The sequence below is a fragment of the Carya illinoinensis genome, chromosome 3, assembly GCF_018687715.1.
Source record: "Carya illinoinensis cultivar Pawnee chromosome 3, C.illinoinensisPawnee_v1, whole genome shotgun sequence".
Classification (NCBI taxonomy): Eukaryota; Viridiplantae; Streptophyta; class Magnoliopsida; order Fagales; family Juglandaceae; genus Carya; species Carya illinoinensis.
Genome location: NC_056754.1, coordinates 39303335 through 39328273, shown reverse-complemented (window position 1 = coordinate 39328273; position 24939 = coordinate 39303335). Strand labels below are relative to the sequence as shown.

At 39.2% G+C, this 24939-nt stretch overlaps 1 protein-coding gene across 4 annotated transcripts in view; it reads right to left on the bottom strand.

Moving 5' to 3' along the window:
- The window catches only part of LOC122304204 (Fanconi anemia group D2 protein homolog), a 40863-nt gene that overhangs the window by 3858 nt on the left and 12066 nt on the right, over positions 1–24939 (bottom strand). For 3 of the 4 annotated variants that reach the window (XM_043116317.1, XM_043116318.1, XM_043116320.1), the window contains 15 exons: positions 24773–24939; positions 24482–24694; positions 24258–24389; positions 24043–24172; positions 23907–23953; positions 23732–23833; positions 23444–23551; positions 11769–11944; positions 11570–11664; positions 11391–11469; positions 11254–11302; positions 11095–11175; positions 3660–3755; positions 3479–3579; positions 1325–1799 (listed from right to left, as the gene is read on the bottom strand). The exon at positions 24773–24939 is cut by the window's right edge and continues 88 nt beyond it. In XM_043116317.1, coding sequence (XP_042972251.1) covers positions 1325–1799; positions 3479–3579; positions 3660–3755; positions 11095–11175; positions 11254–11302; positions 11391–11469; positions 11570–11664; positions 11769–11944; positions 23444–23551; positions 23732–23833; positions 23907–23953; positions 24043–24172; positions 24258–24389; positions 24482–24694; positions 24773–24939 — 2051 coding nt within the window. The remainder of the gene's footprint in view (positions 1–1324; positions 1800–3478; positions 3580–3659; positions 3756–11094; positions 11176–11253; positions 11303–11390; positions 11470–11569; positions 11665–11768; positions 11945–23443; positions 23552–23731; positions 23834–23906; positions 23954–24042; positions 24173–24257; positions 24390–24481; positions 24695–24772) is intronic. The other variant, XM_043116319.1, reaches the window with a different exon arrangement.

Sequence of the window (24939 nt, the reverse complement as noted above, 5' to 3'; positions counted from 1 at the left end):
GAATCAGTGTATAACTAAAAAGAGGCAGGATAAATGCAACCTTCATTCTGCATTTGAAAAGACATTAAAAAATCCCACCATTCTTCTCAAATAAGTTGCATAGTTCTAAGCAGGACCAAGAAGAAAACAGTTTTTAACTCTATACAATGTGGGCACAGCACATCTGAACTGATCTCATTTTTGTCAATGAGCAATGCTACAGACATTATCATTAGAAATGGTGCAAGAAACGTTATTCTATGCAATGTATGTTTTTGGAACTTCCATTAAGTGCCCTTTGACAACCTACACATTTTGCACAATTAAAGGTTCTGTATTTGCTAAGAAAATATGACAAAATCAGAGAGGACTTGTACCTCATGAGTTAATCTCATAAAGCTTGCAAGTTTTAACTGCTAAAAGTAAATCATCTTATGACCAGATGATTATATACCTTGAATCCTAGTGTACAGAAGAAGCTTTCATTTGCCAAGTTTTCATTAAGTGCAATTGTTACGTGCTTGGACCAAGAGCAATTCAGATTAAAACAATCAGAAACAAGCATGAGCTTCAGAATTTCTATTAGAGCTTGATGACCTCTGTAGCCTACTGGGTTGTAAAAATCAACTTCACCTAGTAATTGATGCCTAATAAATGCTGGCCTTCTCAACAAGGCAATCCTGACTGAAACTGTGAGTAGTTCATATATGTCAATGCTAATAGAATCATAAATTCCAACACAAACATGTAATATTTATTAGTCATGGGGCAGAGAGAGTGAAAGAGCATATATTTATTGCATGAATAACTAAACCTAAAATGTAACTGTTATTGGTTTTATGCAATCCTTTTTGACATTTGCAAGTTAGATTTCATGGTCATCATAAAATTGATACATGCCCAGTCTTCTTGCTCCCGCTAGTTCCTCGAAACCCCTATGATGTGATTAATCTTTGGAAAACAGATTCAAAGGAAGTCCATATTTCAAAAACCTTCACAGTATAACTTCATGCACAGATGTAAAATAAGAAAACTATCACGCTACCTCTTCATTTTCTAAAGCACTCTCATAATCCAGTTCATAGATCCATGAAAATAACATAAAATGGTCCTAAATATGAATGATTTTGCCTGAATGATTCAAGAAACAAATGCTTCATAATAAAGCACATGCAGAAAATCCATGGTCATAGAATTGTATATACTCTGTTCTTTATTGAGGAAAATATATCAATGGAAAAAAGGTTTCCAAAACTAGAGTCACATTAATTCACAAGATACTGCAGGTGATACTTTGCAAATGCAATGTATATACTAATCCCAAATTCAATGTATGCTGACACACCTCTGAAAATCTCAAAATGGAAAAGCATTGAACCAGAAGAGGCCTGAATTTGTATCTCTGCGTTTCCAGAGCTTTGGCAACTGGAGAAACATCAATAGTTACCAGCTTATCAGGGTCACAGAGGTATTGATCTTGTGACTTGGATGAGCTTCCCTGTGAAATTAGACCAGAAGACTCCATATTTGTCACTTCTTGGCTAGTCATAGTTCCTGCTTTCTTCAGCACATCCAATATGGTGGGCTGCTGGAGTTTTCTATTGGTATCTGAGCTTGAGGCTTTTGATATCTTCTTGCCTCTTCTATTGCTCTTAGGTAAGGTACACTCTTGTGTCTTCTGTTGATTGTTCTTTTCGACATGCCCCGTATGGTTAGAATGGTTTAGGAGTGGAGATCCAAAATGATCAACATAACAATGAAGCTCAGGCAGCAATATAGAGTGCTGTTCAATGGAATTGTTCAATAAGATCTCCAAATATCTGCATTATCAAAACTAGTCAACTTTTTCATCCTGAAGCATTTTCATCCCTTTGTAACCATTGAAACCTAGTAATTCAGTAATTAAATAGGAAGCAACCAGTTTAGATTGCGATAAAAAAAAAAATTGCAGCATAAACCTGCCATCTTCAAAACAGAAAAATTACATCAGTCTGTGTGTGCACATAAAAATGTCAAATTTCATTTTGAGCACGCAACTAATGCAACACTAACGGTTACTTTTGCCCTCATTTGCAACAAATTTCACAATCCCATTCTGTTTTTACATCAGAACCCTGTGCAACATCCAAAGGCCGGTCATACGATAGTCTCTTATCCAAAATAGAATTTCATAATCTGGTTGCAAAATCATCTGTTCAGAGCTCACATTAGTTGACATTGATCCCAATCTTGCCCAAAAATAGGAAAATAAAAATAAAGCCTCATTTTTCTTTCAAGTCCAGCCGTATATTTCCAAGATCAGCCAAATAAGAAGAAATCACCAGACTTGCATGTAGAGTTTCGGATGGAGGTGTTGCATTGAAGCAAGCTCGCAGAGTTAGAGGCAGTTTACAAGTCGTATGGGAGTTTGAACTGGTCAATTTGGCTTCATGAACTTATTTATTATAGGAAAGTTTTACATACCACACTTTCATCCCAGTATTGATAAGGCGGCATTGCCCATCAACCTTTGAATTTCTCTTTAAAAACTAAAGGATGATCCAAGAGTGATAAAAGTGCCACATTTTATACAGTGGGATGAAATTGGGATGGAGGTGTGGTATGTAGCATTATTCTTTATTATATTAGGAGTCATCATGTTTTTTAGGTTTTTTCTTTTTGATTTTGTAATTTTGATAGGTCATAGAGTTAGAAGTCTATTTAGAGTCTATGTAAGGTTGTTTCTTTTTAGTCTTATAGTCGGATTGCTTTTAAATTTTTGGAAGCCCTAAATGGGTTAAATGATCAAACCCGCATAGTTTTAGAGTTTTGTTATTATTTGCTTCAGTGTTTGAGTCTTTATATGCAAACCCTGCAACATGTGACACCCAGTCTCATATTGGGAATATGGATAACCCACATAAAGTAGGTGGGTTATAAATGTAGCCATGTGTGCAAAGTCCTGCATTGGCTACTTAGTAGGTGAAATTGGGCTTTATAAGTGATTCTAGGGGAGGCCTCATCTTGACTGGTATTTTTAGGTCATAGCCCAGCTGCAGCTAATACTTTCCCTGAGTGTTTAGCAACATCCAGCAACTCTCTTGCCTTTATTTTGACATTGGTAACATCATGGTGACATTTATTACTGAATCAACGGTTACCACCATGGTAAAAATGTAATATCCTTAAAGTTCACCATAAAAAAGTAGTAAAATTAAACTCAGTATTTTATAATAAAAATATCATTTAACAACATTCCAGCTATCTAGTAATTATAGAATTTCTCAATCAGAATTCAATTAAAATTGATTGAGTCAGAAATAATTCCATGCAAGTGTGAGCTTCAGCTAGTTTGTGAGTGTAAAGAATGTAGGTTGGAATAAGAAAGCAAAGGACACGACAGCCAGCCCATCTATAGATTCTTCCAAGCACACTCCAAAAATTAGTGCCCATAGTTTAAACGATTAAATGTTAACAACAGCAGCAAGTATTGTAAAGGATTGAGAGCAGTACAACTTACACAAGATTCCTGAAACGATTCAAAAGCTTACGAACAGTATCGTCCTTTGTAGCTTGACTTGTACATGCAATCCTTCCCACTACCGTACAAAATGCGTTGAGCTACATATGGAAGCAATCCGCAATGTTAATAAGGACCTATCTGAACATGAACGTTACAATTGAAAACTTCATGAATTTACCAGTTCCCTTATCCAATTTGTGGCATAGTAGAGAGATAGGCCCACGATTTGTTTCTGCTTCCCCGTCAAAGATTTCCAGCCAGCTCCATAGAAGTACTGATATTGGATTTGGACAAGGAAAAAAACGTAAATATACAAGGCATACCCAGTAGCATTGACAAGCTGAATTTAGAATGCCAGCCCTTACGTAAGCTTAAGTTTGAGGGGGAGTGTTAGGAGACTTATTAGAGTTAGAATGATATTTTAGTGAGGAATTTAAGGGTATTTTGCCCAGTTCATTGTATTTGCATAGAAAACAGAAGAAACAAAAAGCAACAACTGAAGCTCTCCAAAGAGAACTAATGATGAGATTGCCCCCCCACCCCACCAGGGGTCCCTTTTCTTAATATTAAGAATTGTTACACTAGATTGCGAATGAATTGATGCAACTTCCACTAGATATCAATTTTGTGAAAAAAAATATAGAATTAAAACAGAGATTAACCATCAGGACTGTAGCGCACTGGAGTCTTGTAACCAGGCAGCTTGAAAAATAAATAGAACGATACAATCCAAAATCTCGTAACAATTAATGTAGCATATATATTGAGAGAGAGAGAGAGAGAGAGAGAGAGAGAGAGAGAGAGAGAGAGAGAGTTATGTGCAAAGAAAGCTACATATATGATCACAAGCCCTTCCACATGCAAACTGTAGTCGATAAACAAGAGAGAGAGAGAAAATACTCTGTTGTGTTTATTCATTGATGTCTATCCAACTATACATATACATAGAGTGACCATTATACCCTCATAATATACATTTAATTACAACTATGTATTCTAACACTCCCCCTCAAGCTGGGGCATATATATCATATAAACCTAGCTTAGAACAAATAAACTTTAGCTGACTATGACAAAGTTGTTTGGTAAACACATCTGCAAGTTGATCAGCAAACTTCACAAAGAGTGTAGAAATGTCACCACTGAATATCTTATCTCAAATGAAGTGACAATCACTCTCAATGTGTTTTGTCCTCTCATGGAACACAGGATTAGACACAATATGTACTACAGCTTGATTATCACAAAATAACTGAAGGGGGATAGGAGCTGGAAACCCAATCTCATGAAGAAAGTGTTGCAACCATGTCAGCTCACTAGCAGTGTGAGTCATTGCTCTGTATTCGACCTCTACACTAGATCTAGTTACCACTGTTTGCTTCTTACTCTTCCATGTAACCAAGTTACCTCCTACAAAAGTACAATATCCAGTAGTTGATCTTATATCTGAAGGAGATCCTGCCCAATCAGCATCTGAAAAAGCTTCAATTCTAAAATGTCCATTTGATCTATACAAAAACCCAAGACTAGGTGGAAAACAGTCTGTACCAGTCGAAACAACCAATTTTGGGGCCTAAACCGGCCTGTATCGGGTTGGAACCGGCCTGTATCGGGTCTGTTTCGGCCTATATCGGCCTGTATAGGATTTGGGCATATCGGGTTCAAGGAAAAATCAAAATCGCGAATAAGCTATCCTAACCCAGAATAAGGGAAGCAGGGTTACCATATTCCTGTTACCAAATAGGTGCTATTCCAGATAGGAATAAGTTCTTATTCCAAATTGGGGGCATGCACAACCAGGGATAGGATAGTGGAGACTTGCAGCAAAACGCCCCGAGACTCCCTCTTCGGCCAGCAATACGCCATCCTTCCGACAGCTGATGGAGACAGAAAACTCACCGGAGTGGACAGACCACGCCGGCAAGCTCAATTCCGGTGTCCATTAATGGATATAGCCCCTTATGTCACCGGAAAACCACTTGGGAAAGGAGCTACCGGCCAAAACTTCACAACAACCACCGAAACTTCACAACAACCACCGACGACCATGAACAACCACCAGCGCCCACTGGAAAACACCACTAGCTCCGTCGCACAACCACCACTCTAATACCATGTAGTCGATAAACAAGAGAGAAAATACTTTGTTATGTTTATTCATTGATTTCTATCCAACTATACATATACATAGAGTGACCATTATACCCTCATAATATATATTTAATTACAACTATGTATTCTAACACAAACAAAGGAGACCATTGTGCTTCACACTTGCTTCTAAAACTCAATTACAAAGTCCACAAATAAGACAAAAAAGGGAAAAACAAATAAACAAACAAGCAAGCAAGTATAATGCTCACACCAAAAATCCAAACTACTCAACATCTGCACCTACTCTATTGACATAAAAGATGAAATACTGACTTATGTTCTGAAATAATAATACTATTACATCTAGTGCTTCGAACAATTTTATTAATTTGATTTAGACCTTGAAATATGGAATTGTTCTAATTTAACATTTTGACATGGTTTTGCTTCTTAATTTGATGACCCTAATAAGGACATCAGGAATTCAAGTGGGAAAGTTTATAGCACCACAGTGCCCCATCAAGTATATTAGTGAGAGTGCATATGTGATTAATGCTTTCCCTTGGTCATTAGAGACTTCGACTCTGTAGTGCCCATAACTTCGACTCCACTCCGCATGCTCAAAATTGAAGTGAAATAAAGTCGTTAATTGGAGATGAGACAACAGAAAAAACCACTGAAATAACTGCTAGTTCTATTAAGGACAAGAGCAGAAAACCAAAGAAATAAAGTGTGAAAGAAAGGTTTCTAAGCTCATCCAAAGAATGCTACCTATCTTCAAAGCTCCTCTCATTCCTTTCAAGCCAAATGCACCAAATAAGAAAAGGGAATCATCCTCCACAGAGCAGCCAAATAAGGACTGCCAAGTAGACCATTCCAACAAGCTAGAAGATTCGCCAACCTCAAAGGCATCACCCATGCAATCCTGGTCCTACTAAATACCTCAACCCATAATGCCCTTGCCACCTCACAATATAATAGTAAGTGATCCACATTTTCACCATTCTACTTACACATATAGCACCAATACATGATAATAAGTCCGCCAAGATTTTCCCAAGAGAGGAAGTCCAAACAAAAAAAGCAACTTTAGTAAGCACCTTACTCCTCCAAATACTCTTCCAAGGAAAAGATGACTTTGAGAAGACAACACCTTGTACAAGGATTGAACAGTAAACTCCTTGCTCCTAGTGTGCCTCTAAAGCAACCTAACCACCCCATGACTACTAATGCTCAAAGAGTGTAACAAGGTAAAGAACTCCGAAATGCCTCGAATTTCTAAATCTTGAGCAGCTTTAATAAAAAAGAATTCCACTAATGAGAGCCATTAGAGCAGTCCAACAGATCCAACACTAAAGCCTCATGATCAAAAGGAATTCTATAAAGAGCTGGAAACACCATCTTGAGAGCAAATTTTTAAACAGACTAGGCAACAAATATTTTAAATAAGAAAAACTAGGATGCCCTAATCTAAGATGCCAAAGAATTATTTGATCACGCACAAGGATTGAACTAATACTACCACTCAAGCCTTGAGCTTGTTTATTGCTAAATAGGGTATCATCAAAATAATAAAGTCCATCGATCATCCTAGTATTGCCAATCATCACCCCCGAGCTCTGGTCCTAAAATTTACAGTGAGAATGAAAGAATATGATACGACAGTTAGAATCATGGGTAATCTACTAACAGATAGAAGATTGCAAGTAAGTTTAGGAACATGAAGGACATATTTTAATTCCATTTCCCCGGAAATTCTAATTGAACTTGTTCCTGCAATGGATGAAAAACTCTCATCTGCAATCCTAACCTTTTTATTACCCAGACAAGGATAATAAGATTGAAACAATTGAGATGTACTGGCCATATGATCGGATGCACCTGAATCAATAATCCATGGTACAAAGGCTAAAGAACTAGAATAGGCACTCAGCATATTACCTGTTTGGGCCAAGGAACCAATAGAAGTACCAGATATCGGATTGGATTTCAGCAGTTGAAGGAGTTGATCCATCTGCTCTGAACTTAGAACATTGGTCTGGGCTTCATTTGCTCTAGGAATCACTTGCTGCTCTTCCAATTTGCTGGTTTTCCATGCAGTTTCCAGCTGGTTTCTCGGGTATGGCGTGGCTTATCACAATAGTCACACCATACTTGAGATTTTTGATTGGGATATGACCGCTGTACAGAGGCATTAGCAGCAGCCAAAACGGTAGGATTAGCAGCAACCAAAGTCGAGTTCTCCCTTGTTCCATCAGCCCCTTTTTTCTTTAGCATAACATTTCGATAACAATCTTCACGTCTCACCTCAGGAAATACCTCTCCAATTGGAGGCAGAGGTTTTCTACCAAGAATCCTCCCCCTAACTTTATCAAACTCATCATTGAGTCTAGCCAAGACTTTAAAAATTCTTGCATTTTCCATCTTGTTGCAGTTGCAATCATCAGGGCTCTTCCATTCATAATCATTGAATAGATCCAAGTCCTGCCACAGTCCCTTAAGGATATTAAAATACTTAGTCACACTGTCTTCCCCTTATTAGGTCTTGCAATTTTTTGCTGCAATTCATAAATCTGAGAATAATTTCCAAGGTCAGAATACATCTGACTAACACTATCCCAGAGATCTTTTGCAGTAGGATAGCACATGTAATTAGCGCTAACATCTTCATCCATTGCATTCACAAGCCAAGCCATAATCATGGAATGTTCAGCATCCCATATAGCAAATGATGGGTCTGCTCTGTCAGGGGCCTTGGTTTCACCAGTAAGGTACCCAATCTTATCTCTCCGCAGATATACATTCGAACTCACTGAGGCCATCTCAAAAAGTTGGCTTCATTGAGATGGATATTTGTGATTTGGACTGAATGGGGTTCGGTATGGGCTACTTTGGTTTCAGTTTTGGTGTTGACCACAGGTTCAGGTCTGGCCATGGTGGAAGTTTCGGAAATTTCAGACATAATGGAGGCTGAACAGGGTTAAGGCAATAAGGCCTCGGTTTAGAGGCTATGACTGCCGAAAGGAAAAGAAACCTGGCTCTGATACCATCTAGAAGTGGAGAAGAATTGGAATAGTATTTCTTATTATTTTAAAATAAGGTACAATCCATATGTCTTATAGACTACAAGGATAAGCTAAAAGGAAAGAACGACAATTGCTGACAAATCTCCTAGAATATATCCTAAGAATATTTACATAATTACAGAAATTTCTCCTATAATCCAGGGAGAGTTGACGGGATAAATTTGGAAACTTTCCAACAAATACAAACCCGCCAATTCCTCCCACAGAAGGATCCTTTACCTATCTGAATTTGGACCATAAACACCCACAAAGGTCCACTCCCACCCATCCTCCATATTTTTAAAAGAACAAGCAATAGAGAAAAACTCGCCTATATCATCACTTGATGAAATAGGTAAGTTTTTCTTCTTCAATGTTTTGAGTGAACGTCACTGCCTACCTTGTAATCTCTTGGCTCCCTTTGCTAGGCTGGTACTAGCATATCAACTATCAAGACACTTCCATATTAGGAAAATGTCCTCTCTTTTATAAACAATTGACATGGTTTTCTGGGGGAATCAAGCATGGGCCCTCCACAATAGTATTTGTAATAAGTTTAATATTCCAAAGGTTTATTCATATAAGCAAGAGGGAGGTAAGGTATGGCTTCGTACTAAATTGGATATGCAGATTAATCTTCTTGACATTTCTGCCCAGCATCATTGTGGGGAAATGGCAAGGGATACAATTAAAGTTTTTGTATTGTTTATGATAAATGCAACCAAATTCTAAGAAATGATTATGGAATTATTGACTGTAAGGCAGCTACATAAATTCTCCGTTGGGTACTGGGTGAATTGTAATATTATTAAGAGATAAGATTTTTTTTTTTGTGGGGGGGGGGGAGTGGCAATGGCCTATGCTTTCTAGAAGGAATCTTCCTTAGGTGCTAGATTCACTCGGTGTTCTGTGAAAGGGCAAAGCTTGCAAAAGGGGCTGAACAGAACTCTTGTCAGGGGTTGTAAAGAATAATATCCTTCACAAAGCTCAGAGGTGGATCTCTAGAAACTTCTCCAACACGAAGTGATTCCTGTTCTTGAAGACCATAGTGTTTGATCATCCCTGCTTGTTCTTCCTAAGACGGTGGCAAAGCAAATTATGCAACATATGCCTCGTAAGGTAGGTTTGGCTTTAGAGGCTTGGATCAATAGGACAAGACAGCTATGCTGAAGTATTTGCTGTACATTTGTATCGACAAGTCCAAATTTTGTATGGCCTAATTGGATTCATACATATCTGATTAGAGCTGAAGCTTTTGGCAGCTAAAACTCTATCGTGAAAGCTCACAGGCATGAAGTAAAACTAAGCTGAAAACAATAACTTGAGGAAAATTTAAATATGGGCTGGGTAGTAGACCATCCATCTCCTTATGATTTGATAATCAGTACCGTCTTTCCATCTGATTGATGGGTTTGAAGAAATGTTAATCTCTCATTCAAGGTTAGGAAAGAAGGCAACGGTTGGAGCAACTACAGCACAGGTTGAATGGAATTGTCCAATTGCTCAATCTGTGAATTGGATAGAGACTAAGAATACAATCAATAACAGACTTAAGCCCAATCCTATGATGATCCTACGAGAGATGATCAACTTCAATGGACTAGTCATCCTGAGGGAACAGTTTCTGTTAAAATTCTTTGAGAAAGCATTAAGTCTCATGTTTTGGAGGTGAAGTGGCACAAAATTGTTTAGCATAAGAAAGAGGTCCCCATCACGCCTTAATCCTCTGGCTAGCGATCCATAACATACTGAACACCCCAGACAAGTTGCAAGCTTATGAAACTATCCAATATGAGAATCTTGACCCTGTCTACTATTCTTGCCCATTGCTTGAGTGAATATGGTACTTGCTATGCTAACTGAATCCACCCATCATCTGTAGAAGTTGAGAAGGAACAATCAATGGATGAGTGAGAACTTCACAGGAAAATCTCCCATGAGGGTGGATTACAAAAGATCCTAGCTGCTACAGTTAATGCTATTTGGATGGAAAGGAATGCTAGAACTTTCAGAAGCAAAGTTAAGAATGTGTGGGATGTTATTCATGACATTATGCATTGGGGAAGACTAAATATAACATCATTTGTAGTTTTAATCCATCCCAATAAAACTAGACAACTATAAAGATTATGGGGCATTTCAGAGAATGAACTAAAGCTTCAGTAGCTCCAAGAAGTTTATTTTGTTATCCGAGTTGGTTTAGGGAGTGACTTAGTCATCTTACCAACCTGTTACTGACTTGTCTTAGTCTAGGGTATGCACTATGCTTTTGCACAGGCATTTTTCATTTATATAATCACTCACTTACGCCCCCCCCCCCAAAAAAAAAAAGAGTGTAACATTGATCAACCCAAAATAAACTGAATCCCTTATGCTCTAAAACACAGTAAAATGGCACATAAAGGTATAGATACCAATTGAATATGTTAAGAAAGGCATTTTTATTGGTTTGACCTTAGATGAAGGAAGGTGCAAAGGGCAGCCAAGTAGAGCATCAATTCCTTCAAGAGATCCTTGATTTGTTGACCTCTCAATCTGACAACAGATAGAAACCAACAATTAATTATCCATTACTTATTTTGTTTCCCACTACCAAAAGGACCATGCACTTACAGTGGATAGTAAGAGGAAGTTAGCAGGAAGAAATTGCAAGGAAGCTGACCTGCACAAACAAAATTTTAACTTCAGAATTCAGTAAAATTAGGGCAAGTTCTGAAGTGATACATGGGAGAGCATGGCCAAAACAATACTGCAGGGAAGAGGAAGCCAATGGCAAAATGTTCAAACAAACAGGAGATATATCACCGTCCAAGTTCATCCACAATTCACCTGAAAGGAATAACCAGAAAAGATGCTCAATCCACGGCCCAAGATAATCTACTTTCTTTTATGATTTTGGGAACTAAACAGAGTAAATCACAAAACTTACCTTCTAAACCACAATATGATTCCTTAGAAGGCATTTTCCCACCTTCAAGATCGGACAGAAAAACAGATTCGAACTCTCCTACATGTTTCACAATCCTACAATATACAAGCAAAATTTAGGGAAAAAAAAATGTAATGAAGTCATTTCTCGGTATTGCTAACCAGTAAGAAGATAAATCAGTTTGTTAAACTTAACTTACAGCTCCATAATTGACGGATGAAGAGTTCCATTGTCCAAAATTGTGGTCAGTTCATCATAAAACAGTATCAACGGTAAGGGGTACCGTCTGCAAGACTCCAATGAAGCTTTCAGAAGTTCCAATGCCTCTTCACAATTTGATTTCTGTACCCATAAAATCCAGGAATGAACACACTCCTACAATATATATTGGTAAATTATTGCATTTCAAATAACTCATTACCAGACAAGGGCGCTAAAAGATCATCAGCTGTTTAAATAATTTCAACACTGAAAAAGGCATATAGCAGGCACTTCCTGCTGATGTGTCGTAAGATTATCTGTTTTCCATTTCTTTTCATTAGTTAACTCAGTATCAGGGCACTTCCTCCCCCTTTTTAGTGGTTTTCAATGCTTTCTCCGACACCTAGATCAATGTGCCTCACAGAACAGAGTTAATCTAGATCATCAACTACAAATGATTTCGCATTTTCATTTATATTTTTGTTGTAGGTTATCATTATCGGGGGCTTACAAGAATTGTTGCTGCAGCCACTGAATTACAGCAGTGTTTCATATCTCAGTAACTACAGTTTCTGCACTTGAGGAGTGACAATGTTGATAACACGAGGAAGACAACCAAAACGACAGATCGAATTCTTGGTTGCTATTATGGTGGCAAACAGCAATGTCATTTTCTCAGTATTTTTTCCTGGGTTGAAAAAAAATATATGTTGTTTTGCCCTTCTACAAGCCAAAAATGACAATGTTTATAAGGCAAGCTTCTGACTCAAAAAAAAAAAAATCCCAATTGCTGTATTTGGTAGATTGGGTAGTTTGCAAGCCTTTTCTGATGTGTATTGTTTTGTTTTTGTTAGAATATATTGTCTATAATGTGTTTGTATAAGGGTATATGGGTCTCTTGTATTTAGGGTATATATATACTTGTGTGTACACTGTGAATAATAGAACAGAGTATTATCTCATCAAATCTCATCTACATGGTATCAGAGCGCGATTCTCACGAATCTGAGTTTTGTATGGTTTGAGAGTGTTTTTCGGGTGTAGTTTGTGAGCTCACCATGTTCCCCGGCGTGTTTCCGTGTGGTTTCCGTGCAGTTTGGGTGCTCGTCGGCGGCTTGCGGTGGTTTGAGGCACTTTCCGGCATCATCTCCGGTACTGGACACCAGGGGTGAACTCGCCGGCAGTTTCTGTGGGTAACGAGCCTAGTTGCCGTTGTCTTCAGCCGCCGGAACGGGTCACCGTCGCCAATCCAGTACCGTTTGGTTGCAAGTAAGCTCGTATTCCAGTTATGGAGTAGGCATAACCCCGAACCTGTATAAGGTTTTATTCCAGGTTGGAATAAAACCCGTTTGGTAACACGGATAGCTTAAACCTATCCTGGGTTAGGATAGGCTTATCCGAGACAGATCCAAACGAGCCAAACCCGGACCCGATCCGAGACCGACCCGGACCCGATCCGAAACAAGTCCATATTGGCCGAAACAGATCCGATACCGGCCGATGCAGTGCAGCTTGATTATCACAAAATAGCTGGAGAGGGATAGGAGCTGGAAACCCAATCTCTTGAAGAAAGTGTTGTAACCATGTCAACTCACTAGTAGTATGTGTCATTGCCCTGTATTCAGCTTCCGCACTAGAACGAGCTACTACTATTTATTTCTTACTCTTCCATGTAACCAAGTTACCTCCTACAAAGGTACAATATCCCGTAGTAGATCTTCTATCTGAAGGAGATCCTGCCCAATCAGCATCTGAAAATGCTTCAACTCTAAGATGTCCATTTGGTCGATACAGTATTCCAAGGCCAGGTGCTCGCTTGAGATAACAAAGAATATGAATTACAGCATCCCGATGTGAGATCCTAGGCGTTTGTAAAAATTGACTCAGTACACTCACTGCATAAGAGATGTCTGGTCTAGTGATGGTAAGATAGTTCAATTTCCCAACTAATCTTTGATACATACCTGGATCTCTAAACAACTCCCCTTCTTCTTTCAAGAATTTACAATTGGGATCCATAGGGGTGTCAATAGGTCATGCACCTAACATGCCGGTTTCTTCCAAAAGATCAAGTACATATTTCCTCTGAGATAGGTTGATGCCCTCTTTAGATCTACTGACTTCAATTCCAAGGAAATATCTAAGCTTGCCAAAGTCTTTCGTCTGAAACTGATCATGTAAAAATTGTTTTAGTCTAATAATTCCAGCAGAGTCACTCCCAGTAATTACAATATCATCCACGTATACAACCAACAAAATGTGACCTGCATCACTATGCAAGTGAAATACCGAGTGATCTGTTTGGCATCTGTGAAGACCAAATGTCAATACAACATCAGAGAACCTTCCAAACCATGCTCGAGGAGATTGTTTCAAACCGTATAATGCCTTTTTCAACCTGCATACAGTACCTTGATACTCCCCCTGAGCAACAAACCCAGGTGGTTGCTCCATATAAACTTCCTCATGCAAGTTGCCATGGAGGAATGCATTTTTTACATCCAGCTGAAATAAGGGCCAGCCTAAATTAACAGCAAGAGAGATTAGCACTCGAACAGAAGAGATTTTGGCAACTGGAGAGAACGTCTCTTCGTATTCAATGCCATAGGTTTGAGTGTAGCCCTTTGCAACCAAGCGGGCTTTCAGACGTTCTACAGAACCATTAGGATGAAATTTGATAGTGTATACCCATTTCCAACCAACAAGTTTTTTACTAGGTAGTAGTGGAACAAGATCCCATGTGTCGTTATGATGAAGAGCATCCATTTCATTTTCCATAACTGTCCTCCATCCCGGATCAGATAATGCATCCTGAAATGTCTTAGGAATAGAGAGTTTTGAAACTTGAGATGTAAAACATGAGAATGAAGGGGATAAGGCATTATATGAAACAAATTGACTAATAGGATGTTGAGTAACACAAGAACGTTTACCTTTGCGAAGAGCAATAGGTAAAGAGTCCAAAGTACTGGGCAACTCAGGATCTGAAGATGGAGGCACGACTGGTTGGGGCATGAGAGCCGGCGGCCGCAAGCGACGTGAGTAAACCTGTAAAGGAACTGGGGAAGGTTGGGTAAGGTTGGGTGATTGTGAGGGAGATAATGTAAGAGTAGGTAATGGTAGAGAATCACACTCAACACTCGAAGATGTATTTGAAAAATAGGGTATGGACTCAAAGAAGGTAACATCAGCACTCGTGAAATAGCGTCTAAGAGCAAGACTATAGCAGCGATATCCTTTTTGAGTCCGGGAATAACCAACAAAGAGACACTTGGTAGAATGGGGGTCAAGTTTATCAAAGCCTGGACCAAGGTTATGAACAAAGCAAACACATCCAAAGACTTTCGGCGGAAGAGAAAAATGTGAAAATGATGGAAACAAGACTGAGAAGGGAGATGAACCATTAAGGACTGATGAAGGCATACGATTAATAAGATGACAAGCAGTAAGAACACCATCACTCCAAAACCGTTTAAGAACATGCATATGTAACAATAGTGCTCAGGTTACATCTAACAAATGCCGGTTTTTGCGTTCAGCCACCCCATTCTGTTGGGGTGTATATGAACATGATGTTTGATGAACAATTCCTTTGTCACTTAGGTAAGTAGCAAAGGCACTACATAGATATTCTCTAGCATTATCAGAACGCAAAATCTGAACCCTTTTGTTAAATTGAGTTTTAATTTATTTCCAGAACACTTGAAATATGGAAAGAAGTTCAGATCTGGCCTTCATCAAAAACAACCATGTCACACGAGAGTAGTCATCAACAAATGTAACAAAATATTGAAACTTGTTTGATTCAATGTTGATTGGTCCCCATATATCAGAGTGAACCAATTCAAAAGGACTCGACGCTCGTTTATCAATACGAGGAACAAAAGACACACGATGGTGTTTACTAAGTTGACACGCTTCACAAGAAAAGGGAGACACACTTCCCAAGTTCTTAATTTGACACTTCAAAAAGAGAAAGTGAGGGGTGACCTAGGCGACAGTGCCATTCAAAAGCAGATGATGAGGGGGTTGTAAGGGCTCGAGTGGGTGACTGTTGAACATCAAGGTAATACAGACCACCAGCTTCATGCCCCGTACCAATCTTGTTCCCCGTCTTGAGATCCTGAAAAACACATGAAGAGGGATAAAAAGTCACTGAACATTGTAGATTTTGAGTAATCTTACTAATAGACAACAAACTAAAAGGAAAACTCGGAGCATGTAGGACAGATGACAAGGATATGGAGTCAGTGAGTTTAGTGGATCCAATGCCTGTAACTTTAGCAAGAGAACCATTAGCAAGAGTGACACTTTTTACAGATGGTACAGTATTTAACTTAGACAGGGCAGAAGACAAACCGGTCAAATGTTCATTAGCTCCTGAATCAATGATCCATGGACCTTGAGTGGATGAGACAAGACATGCGGATGCTATACCTGAGTGGGTAAGAGTAGCTGTGGAAGATGAAGCCTCTGTGTGATCCAAAAACCGCTCATACTCATCCTTTGATATACTAATCATATCTGAAGATCGGTTGGAGCTCGTTGACTGTGGATCATCTTGGAAAGTGGCTTGATTAGCAGACCCAGATGGTCTACCATGTAGATCCCAACAATAATCCACTGAGTGGTTAGTGTGACCACAATGGGTGCACTTACGAAATTCACGACCTCGAGTGCGATCATCTCTTTCCCCACGTGCATCTCTACCACTCCGACCTCCACGCCCAGCAGGAGCAACATAGGAGGCAATTAAAGCAAATCTCTCATTATTCTGATCAGAAGACAATGTAGCTCGCTGAAGCCGGGAGAATACATCAGGAAATGAGGGAAGCTGTGGACTTGCCAAAATTTGAGAACGCACTAACTCGTATTCCGGTTTTAAGCCGAAAAGAAAGCGAACAATATTAAAATCTTCTCGTTGTTTTAGCATACTTGGAACATCAGAAGTGACGGGTTGATACATTTTGAATTCTTCACATATGCCCATTACTTGAGAATAATATTCTTCCAGGCCCAAAGCATTCTGTTCCAACACGAAGAATTGTTTACACAACTCATAAATACGAGTTATGTTTCCAGCACCTGAATACATCTGTTTGAGATGTCCCCACACCTCTTGAGCAGTGTCAAAATGTATTAAACTTGAGCAGATACTAGGTTCAATACTAGTCAACATCAGAGATAATATTTGAGCATCTTCCTGCTCCCATTGAGCAAATGTAGAACTAGTCGAAGCAGGAATTGGATCAGTCAGATGAGTACGAAGAAGACCCTTGCCTTTCAAAAACATTTCAACGGATCTTGACCACAACATGTAATTCTTTCCATTTAACTTCACCGAAGTCATAGGCATACTAATATTTGGTGCAAGTGACATTGACTCAAATTTAGTTGCCATGGAAAAGATACCAAGATATCACAACAATCCACTTAGAAACAAAGATTTCACACAAAAAACATGAAATATGGATGAAAAACTGGAAAATACAATCTGGAAAAGTAGAAATCCAGATTAAAAACCCAAATCTCGGGCCTGTATCGGGTGAAACAAGTCTGAACCGGTCAAAAAAGGGTTGTACCGGTTCGGAACCGGTATGTATCGGCCTGAAAGTGGCCGGAACCGGACTGTATCGGCCGAAATCGGCTCTGTATCGGCATGTATCGGGTCTCTTTCGGTTGATATATGGCCGATATGGACCTGTCTCGGATCGGGTCCGGGTCAGTCTTGGATCGGGTCCGGGTCTGGCTCGTTTGGGTCTTTCTCGGATAAGCCTATCCTAACCCAAGATAGGTTTAAGTTATCTGTGTTACCAAACGCGTTTTATTCCAACCTGGAATAAAACCTTATACAGGTTCAAGGTTATGCCTATTCCAGAACTGGAATACGAGCTTACCTGCAACCAAACGATACTATATCAGTGACGGTGACCCCTTCCGGCGATTGAAGACGACGGCAACAAGGATCGGTACCAACAGAAACTGCCAGCGAGCTCACCCCTGGTGTCCAGTACCGGAGATGATGCCGGAAAGTGGCCGGAAAGCACTTCAACCACCACACGGCGCCGGCAAGCACCCAAGCCACACGGCAACCACGCGGAAACACACCGGGGAACACTATGAGCTCACAAACTACACCCGAAAAACACTCTCAACTCATACAGAACTCAGATTCGTGAGAATCGTGCTCTAATACCATGTAGACGAGATTTGATGAAATAATACTCTGTTTTTCTTATTATTCACAGTGTACACACAAGTATATATATACCCTAACTACAAGAGACCCATATACCCTTATACAAACACATTATAGACAATATATTCTAACAGAGTCAATGTCACTTGCACCAAATATTAGTATGCCTATGACTTCGGTGAAGTTAAATGGAAAGAATTACAAGTTATGGTCAAGATCCGTTGAAATGTTTTTGAAAGGCAAGGGTCTTCGTCGTACTCATCTGATTGATCCAATTCCTGCTTCGACTAGATCTACATTTGCTCAATGGGAGCAGGAAGATGCTCAAATATTATCTCTGATGTTGACTAGTATTGAACCTAGTATCTGCTCAAGTTTAATACATTTTGACACTGCTCAAGAGGTGTGGGGGCATCTCAAACAGATGTATTCAGGTGCTGGAAACATAACTCGTATTTATGAGTTGTGTAAACAATTTTTCGTGTTGGAACAGAATGCTTTGGGCCTGGAGGAATATTATTCTCAAGTAATGGGCATATGTGAAGAACTTAAAATGTATCAACCCCTCACTTTTGATGTTCCAATTATGCTAAAACAACGAGAAGATTTTAATATTGTTCGCTTTTTTGTTGGCTTAAAACCGGAGTATGAGTCAGTGCGTTCTCAAATTTTGGCAAGTCCACAGCTTCCCTCATTTCCTGATGTATTCTCCCGACTTCAGCGAGCTACATTGTCTTCTGATCAGAGTAATGAGAGATCTACTTTAACTGCTTCCTATGTTGCTCCTGCTGGGCGTGGAGGTCGGACTGGTAAAGGTGCACGTGGGGGAAGAGATAATCGCACTCGAGGTCGTGAATTTCGTAAGTGCATCCATTGTGGTCGCACTAACCACTCAGTGGATTATTGTTGGGATCTACATGGTAGACCATCTGGGTCTGCTAATCAAGCCACTTTCCAAGATGATCCACAGTCAACGAGCTCCAACCGATCTTCAGATATGATTAGTATATCAAAGGATGAGTATGAGCGGTTTTTGGATCACACAGAGGCTTCATCTTCCACAGCTACTCTTACCCACTCAGGTATAGCATCCGCATGTCTTGTCTCATCCACTCAAGGTCCATGGATCATTGATTCAGGAGCTAATGAACATTTGACCGGTTTGTCTTCTGCCCTGTCTAAGTTAAATACTATACCATCTGTAAAAAGTATCACTCTTGCTAATGGTTCTCTTGCTAAAGTTACAGGCATTGGATCCACTAAATTCACTGACTCCATATCCTTGTCATCTGTCCTACATGCTCCGAGTTTTCCTTTTAGTTTGTTGTCTATTAGTAAGATTACTCAAAATCTACAATGTTCGGTGACTTTTTATCCCTCTTCATGTGTTTTTCAGGATCTCAAGACGGGGAACAAGATTGGCACGGGGCATGAAGCTGGTGGTCTGTATTACCTTGATGTTCAACAGTCACCCACTCGAGCCCTTACAACCCCCTTATCATTTGCTTTTTAATGGCACTATCGCCTGGGTCATCCCTCACTTTCTCTTTTGAAGTGTCAAATTAGGAACTTGGGAAGTGTGTCTCCCTTTTCTTGTGAAGCATGTCAACTTAGTAAACACCATCGTGTGTCTTTTGTTCCTCGTATTGATAAACGAGCATCGAGTCCTTTTGAATTGGTTCACTCTGATATATGGGGACCAATCAACATTGAATCAAACAAGTTTCAATATTTTGTTACATTTGTTGATGACTACTCTCGTGTGACATGGTTGTTTTTTATGAAAGCCAGATCTGAACTTCTTTTCATATTTCAAGTGTTCTGGAAATAAATTAAAACTCAATTTAACAAAAAGGTTCAGATTTTGAGTTCTGATAATGCTAGAGAATATCTATCTAGTGCCTTTGCTACTTACCTAAGTGACAAAGGAATTGTTCATCAAACATCATGTTCATATACATCTCAACAGAATGAGGTGGCTGAACACAAAAACCGGCATTTGTTAGATGTAACTCGAGCACTATTGCTACATATGCATGTTCCTAAACGGTTTTGGAGTGATGGTGTTCTTACTGCTTGTCATCTTATTAATCGTATGCCTTCATCAGTTCTTAATGGTTCATCTCCCTTCTTAGTCTTGTTTCCATCATCTTCACCTTTTTCTCTTCCGCCAAAAATCTTTGGATGTGTTTGCTTTGTTCATAACCTTGATCCAGGCTTTGATAAACTTGACCCCCGTTCTACCAAGTGTCTCTTTGTTGGTTATTCCCGGACTCAAAAAGGATATCGCTGCTATAGTCCTGCTCTTAGACGCTATTTCACGAGTGCTAATGTTACCTTCTTTGAGTCCATACCCTATTTTTCAAATACATATTCGAGTGTTGAGTGTGATCCTCTACCATTACCTACTCTAACATTATCTCCCTCACAATCACCCAACCTTACCCAACCTTCCCCAGTTCCTTTATAGGTTTACTCACGTCGCTTGCGGCTGCCAGCTCCCATGCCCCAACCAGTCGTGCCTCCATCTTCAGATGTTGAGTTGCCCAGCACTTCGGACTCTCTACCTATTGCTTTTCGCAAAGGTAATCGTTCTTGTGTTACTCAACATCCTATTAGTCAATTTGTTTCATATCATGCCTTATCCCATTCATTCTCATGTTTTACATCTCAAGTTTCAAAACTCTCTATTCCTAAGACACTTCAGGATGCATTATCTGATCCGGGATGGAGGACAGCTATGGAAAATGAAATGGATGTTCTTCATCATAATGGCACATGGGATCTTGTTCCACTACCACCTAGTAAACAACTTGTTGGCTGTAAATGGATATACACTATCAAATTTCATCCTAATGGTTCTGTAGAACGTCTAAAAGGCCGCTTGGTTGCAAAGGGCTACACTCAAACCTATGGCATTGACTACAAAGAGACATTCTCTCCACTTGCCAAAATCTCTTCTGTTCGAGTGTTAATCTCTCTTGCTGTTAATTTTGACTGGCCCTTATTTCAGCTGGATGTAAAAAATACATTCCTCCATGGCGACTTGCATGAGGAAGTTTATATGGAGCAACCACCTGGGTTTGTTGCTCAGGGGGAATATCGAGGTACTGTATGCAGGTTGAAAAAAGCATTATAAGGTTTGAAACAATCTCCTCGTGCATGGTTTGGAAGGTTCTCTGATGCTATATTGACATTTGGTCTTCACAGATGCCAAACAGATCACTCGGTATTTCACTTGCATAGTGATGCAAGTCACATTTTGTTGGTTGTATACGTGGATGATATTGTAATTACTGGGAGTGACTGCTGGAATTATTAGACTAAAGCAATTTTTACATGATCAGTTTCAGACGAAAGACTTTGGCAAGCTTAGATATTTCCTTGGAATTGAAATCAGTAGATCTAAAAAGGGCATCAACCTATCTCAGAGGAAATATGTACTTGATCTTTTAGAAGAAACCGGCATGTTGGGTGCACGACCTATTGACACCCTTATGGATCTCAATCATAAATTCTTGAAAGGAGGGGAGTTGTTTAGAGATCCAGGTATGTATCAAAGACTTGTTGGGAAATTGAACTATCTTACCATCACTAGACCAGACATCTCTTATGCAGTGAGTGTACTGAGTCAATTTTTACAAACGCCTAGGATCTCACATTGGGATGCTGTAATTCATATTCTTCGTTATCTCAAGCGAGCACCTGGCCTTAGAATACTATATCGACCAAATGGACATCTTAGAGTTGAAGCATTTTCAGATGCTGATTGGGCAGGATCTCCTTCAGATAGAAGATCTACTATGGGATATTGTACCTTTGTAGGAGATAACTTGGTTACATGGAAGAGTAAGAAACAAACAGTAGTAGCTCGTTCTAGTGCGGAAGCTGAATACAGGGCAATGGCACATACTACTAGTGAGCTGACATGGTTACTACACTTTCTTCAAGAAATTGGGTTTCTAGCTCCTATCCCTCTCCAGCTATTTTGTGATAATCAAGCTGCACTGCATATTGCCTGTAACCCTGTGTTTCATGAGAGGACTAAACATATAGAGATTGATTGTCACTTCATTCGAGATAAGATACTAAGTGGTGACATTGCTACACCTTTTGTGAAGTCCGTAGATCAACTCGCATATGTGTTTACTAAATCCTTGTGTTGGAGTCGATTAAAACCTATTTGTTTCAAGCTGGGTTTATATGATGTATATGCCCCAGCTTGAGGGGGAGTGTTAGAATACATTGTCTATAATGTGTTTGTATAAGGGTATATGAGTCTCTTGTATTTAGGGTATATATATACTTGTGTGTACACTGTGAATAATAGAACAGAGTATTATCTCATCAAATCTCGTCTACAGTTTTGTTCCCATTTTCAGGATAGTCGTGATTTATTTTTCTGTAGTCTATTTGTTGTTATTGGAGATATTCAGTTGTAAATGATCGATCAAAAGATTACCGAATTAATTGCTTTACCAACTAGTGTTTCTGTAAAAATGTCGCAGTGGAACAATGTTATGATCTGAGCAAGACATCCAAAACAAAAAGTTTATTTCTTGTTGGTTTTGGCGTACAAACGACAATGTCATTCTGTCAGTATATATCATTTTGCCAAGAATCAAGAGATCCAAGACTGAAAATATTGATTTTCACCTTTGTACCATGGGTTGGGTGCTTGACCGCACGTTTCTCATGTTACTTTTTCTTTTTAATTATTGTTAATTTAATGGTAGAGAAATGATATATTAAATATACTATGTCCTCCCGAATGGGAGTATGGCCTGGCCTTGCCTTGCCTTGCCTTGCCTTGACATTTGACCTCTCTTCCCGGGTCACTAGGAATGCTCAGTGACGACCTCTCAATTGGAGGAGGAAGGGGTAAGCAAGCCTGAATATGGTTTGTGTACCAAGAAGCCTAGGTCAGATTCTGCTCAAGAAGCCTTGAAACACGTCACAATTTCCCTAGAAACCTCCACATTGTGAATTGGGATTACTAAGTTCTCACAAAAATACTGCAAAAAAGGGTTGCTGACAGCAACCCCTGGCAGCCTTAAAACTTGCATTTTCCCTCTATCTAGACATGACCAAGATTAAAAGCATGCTTATACAAAATCTGACTATGTTAAAACACACCCACAGCATATGGCATGATGTAGTTGTAGAATTTGACAGATTAATGAAGTTTATGCGGGATATGTGCATGTAAGACAGTATATTATCCACTCACTATATATACACACAGACACACATACACACGTACATACTTATTCATATAAATGTATGCATGCATGCATGCTTCCATCTAGATATTTATAAAAGAAACAATTTGCATGCATTTATATGTGTGGTCATACTATATTTCTACTAATTGCAATGAAATCAATACACTAAGTCAGCAACAAAGTAATCATATTACCACCTAGTGCCATCACCTATGGAAGATCTCCAATATAAATATTACTAGGGCCTACCTGAGATGTGGAGCCATAGGAAGCACTACTTTTATCTCCCATAAAAGAAACTAGCTTCAGAGTTCCGATTAAGCCCATCTTCTTAAACTTTGGATCTGGATTGCCTACCTAGTGGGAGGGGCAACATATATTTAGTCACTTCACAATTATTAGAGATGGGAAAGAGACAAAATTACGACAAAAGCATAAATACCCAATACCACACGTTCACTCAAAAGCATTTCTTTTCTTTAAAACCCCAAAAGCAAACGATATATTAATTCCGTACAAAATCGGATTTTACAATACCTGCTTTCTTACGATCATTAATAGTTCATTTGCAACAGAAGATCCATATGAATCTGAACTTGACCGAGCTGACAGTAATAAATGGCTAAAAACCTCATAAACCTGCACAACCATAAAGCCTGTGAAACAATGGCAAGTAGAACACTTAACTGATTTCCATGACACAATAATATACCTTGTGTAGATTCTCAACACTAAATCCCTCCAAGTAATCCAAAATACCTGGATTTCAGAATGAAGAACCATCAAGGTATCTACCAATTGACAACTTGACAAAATGGACATGACTCTAGGCAGGACAAAGAAGATACCATTTATGTGACAAGAAAGAGGGAGCAAATCATGTGCATATTTGGAGGCCAGTAGAAACAGGGTCTCCAAAGCAGATTGCACTTCAAAACTTACACCAGATCCAACATGACTAACTAGTGCCCCAAGAACCTGCAAAGACAACACAACCAAGAGTTCCCAGAAAACATCCTTTCCATCATAAATAAATCACAAAATTAGTTATCAAGCTGCTTACTTCCTGTCTTGAATAATTATCAAGGAACTCTTCAAACAGACAAATATACATGTGAATGCCAAACCCCCGAGCTCTTTGTTCTTTGCAAGCCAACAGGTACTCAGACAAGGAAAGAAACGACGGGAAATAATCCTATTCAAAATAAATGAGACACCCAGATAGAAATGCAAAACACATAACAGTGAAATGAAACAATCCTTAAACAACATCATTGTTATAGACACCTGAACCAATTCCTTATTCCCACATATGCACTGGTCGAGCATAACTTCCTGAATGCAATCTTCAATAATTTTCTTCTTGAACATCTTTTCAATGCTCTTCTGCAGGGACTCACCCTTACTATATATGAGCACAAGGAGCCATATGTCAATGACTTTGTGATCCCGAGGCTTCTCAAGGCAGTTCAATTCTTTCAAAATCTCCTGACAGAGAAACTGTGCATAGCAAGAAATGAAAAGGTTACATTAAATTCAAATAGCAATTCTGAAGATATAATATGGCGCAGGACATACATTCCTGAATCGTAGACTTGATCTTAAGGCATCGAGAATAGAAGCTTCTGTGTTGCCTACTAGTGACTTTCCTTTGAGTTTGTTGTGTTGTGATGCACGAGAATTTGATAGTCCAACAAATTTTAACTGCTCACGAATATGTAAGACTATTCTCCGAACGTTCACTG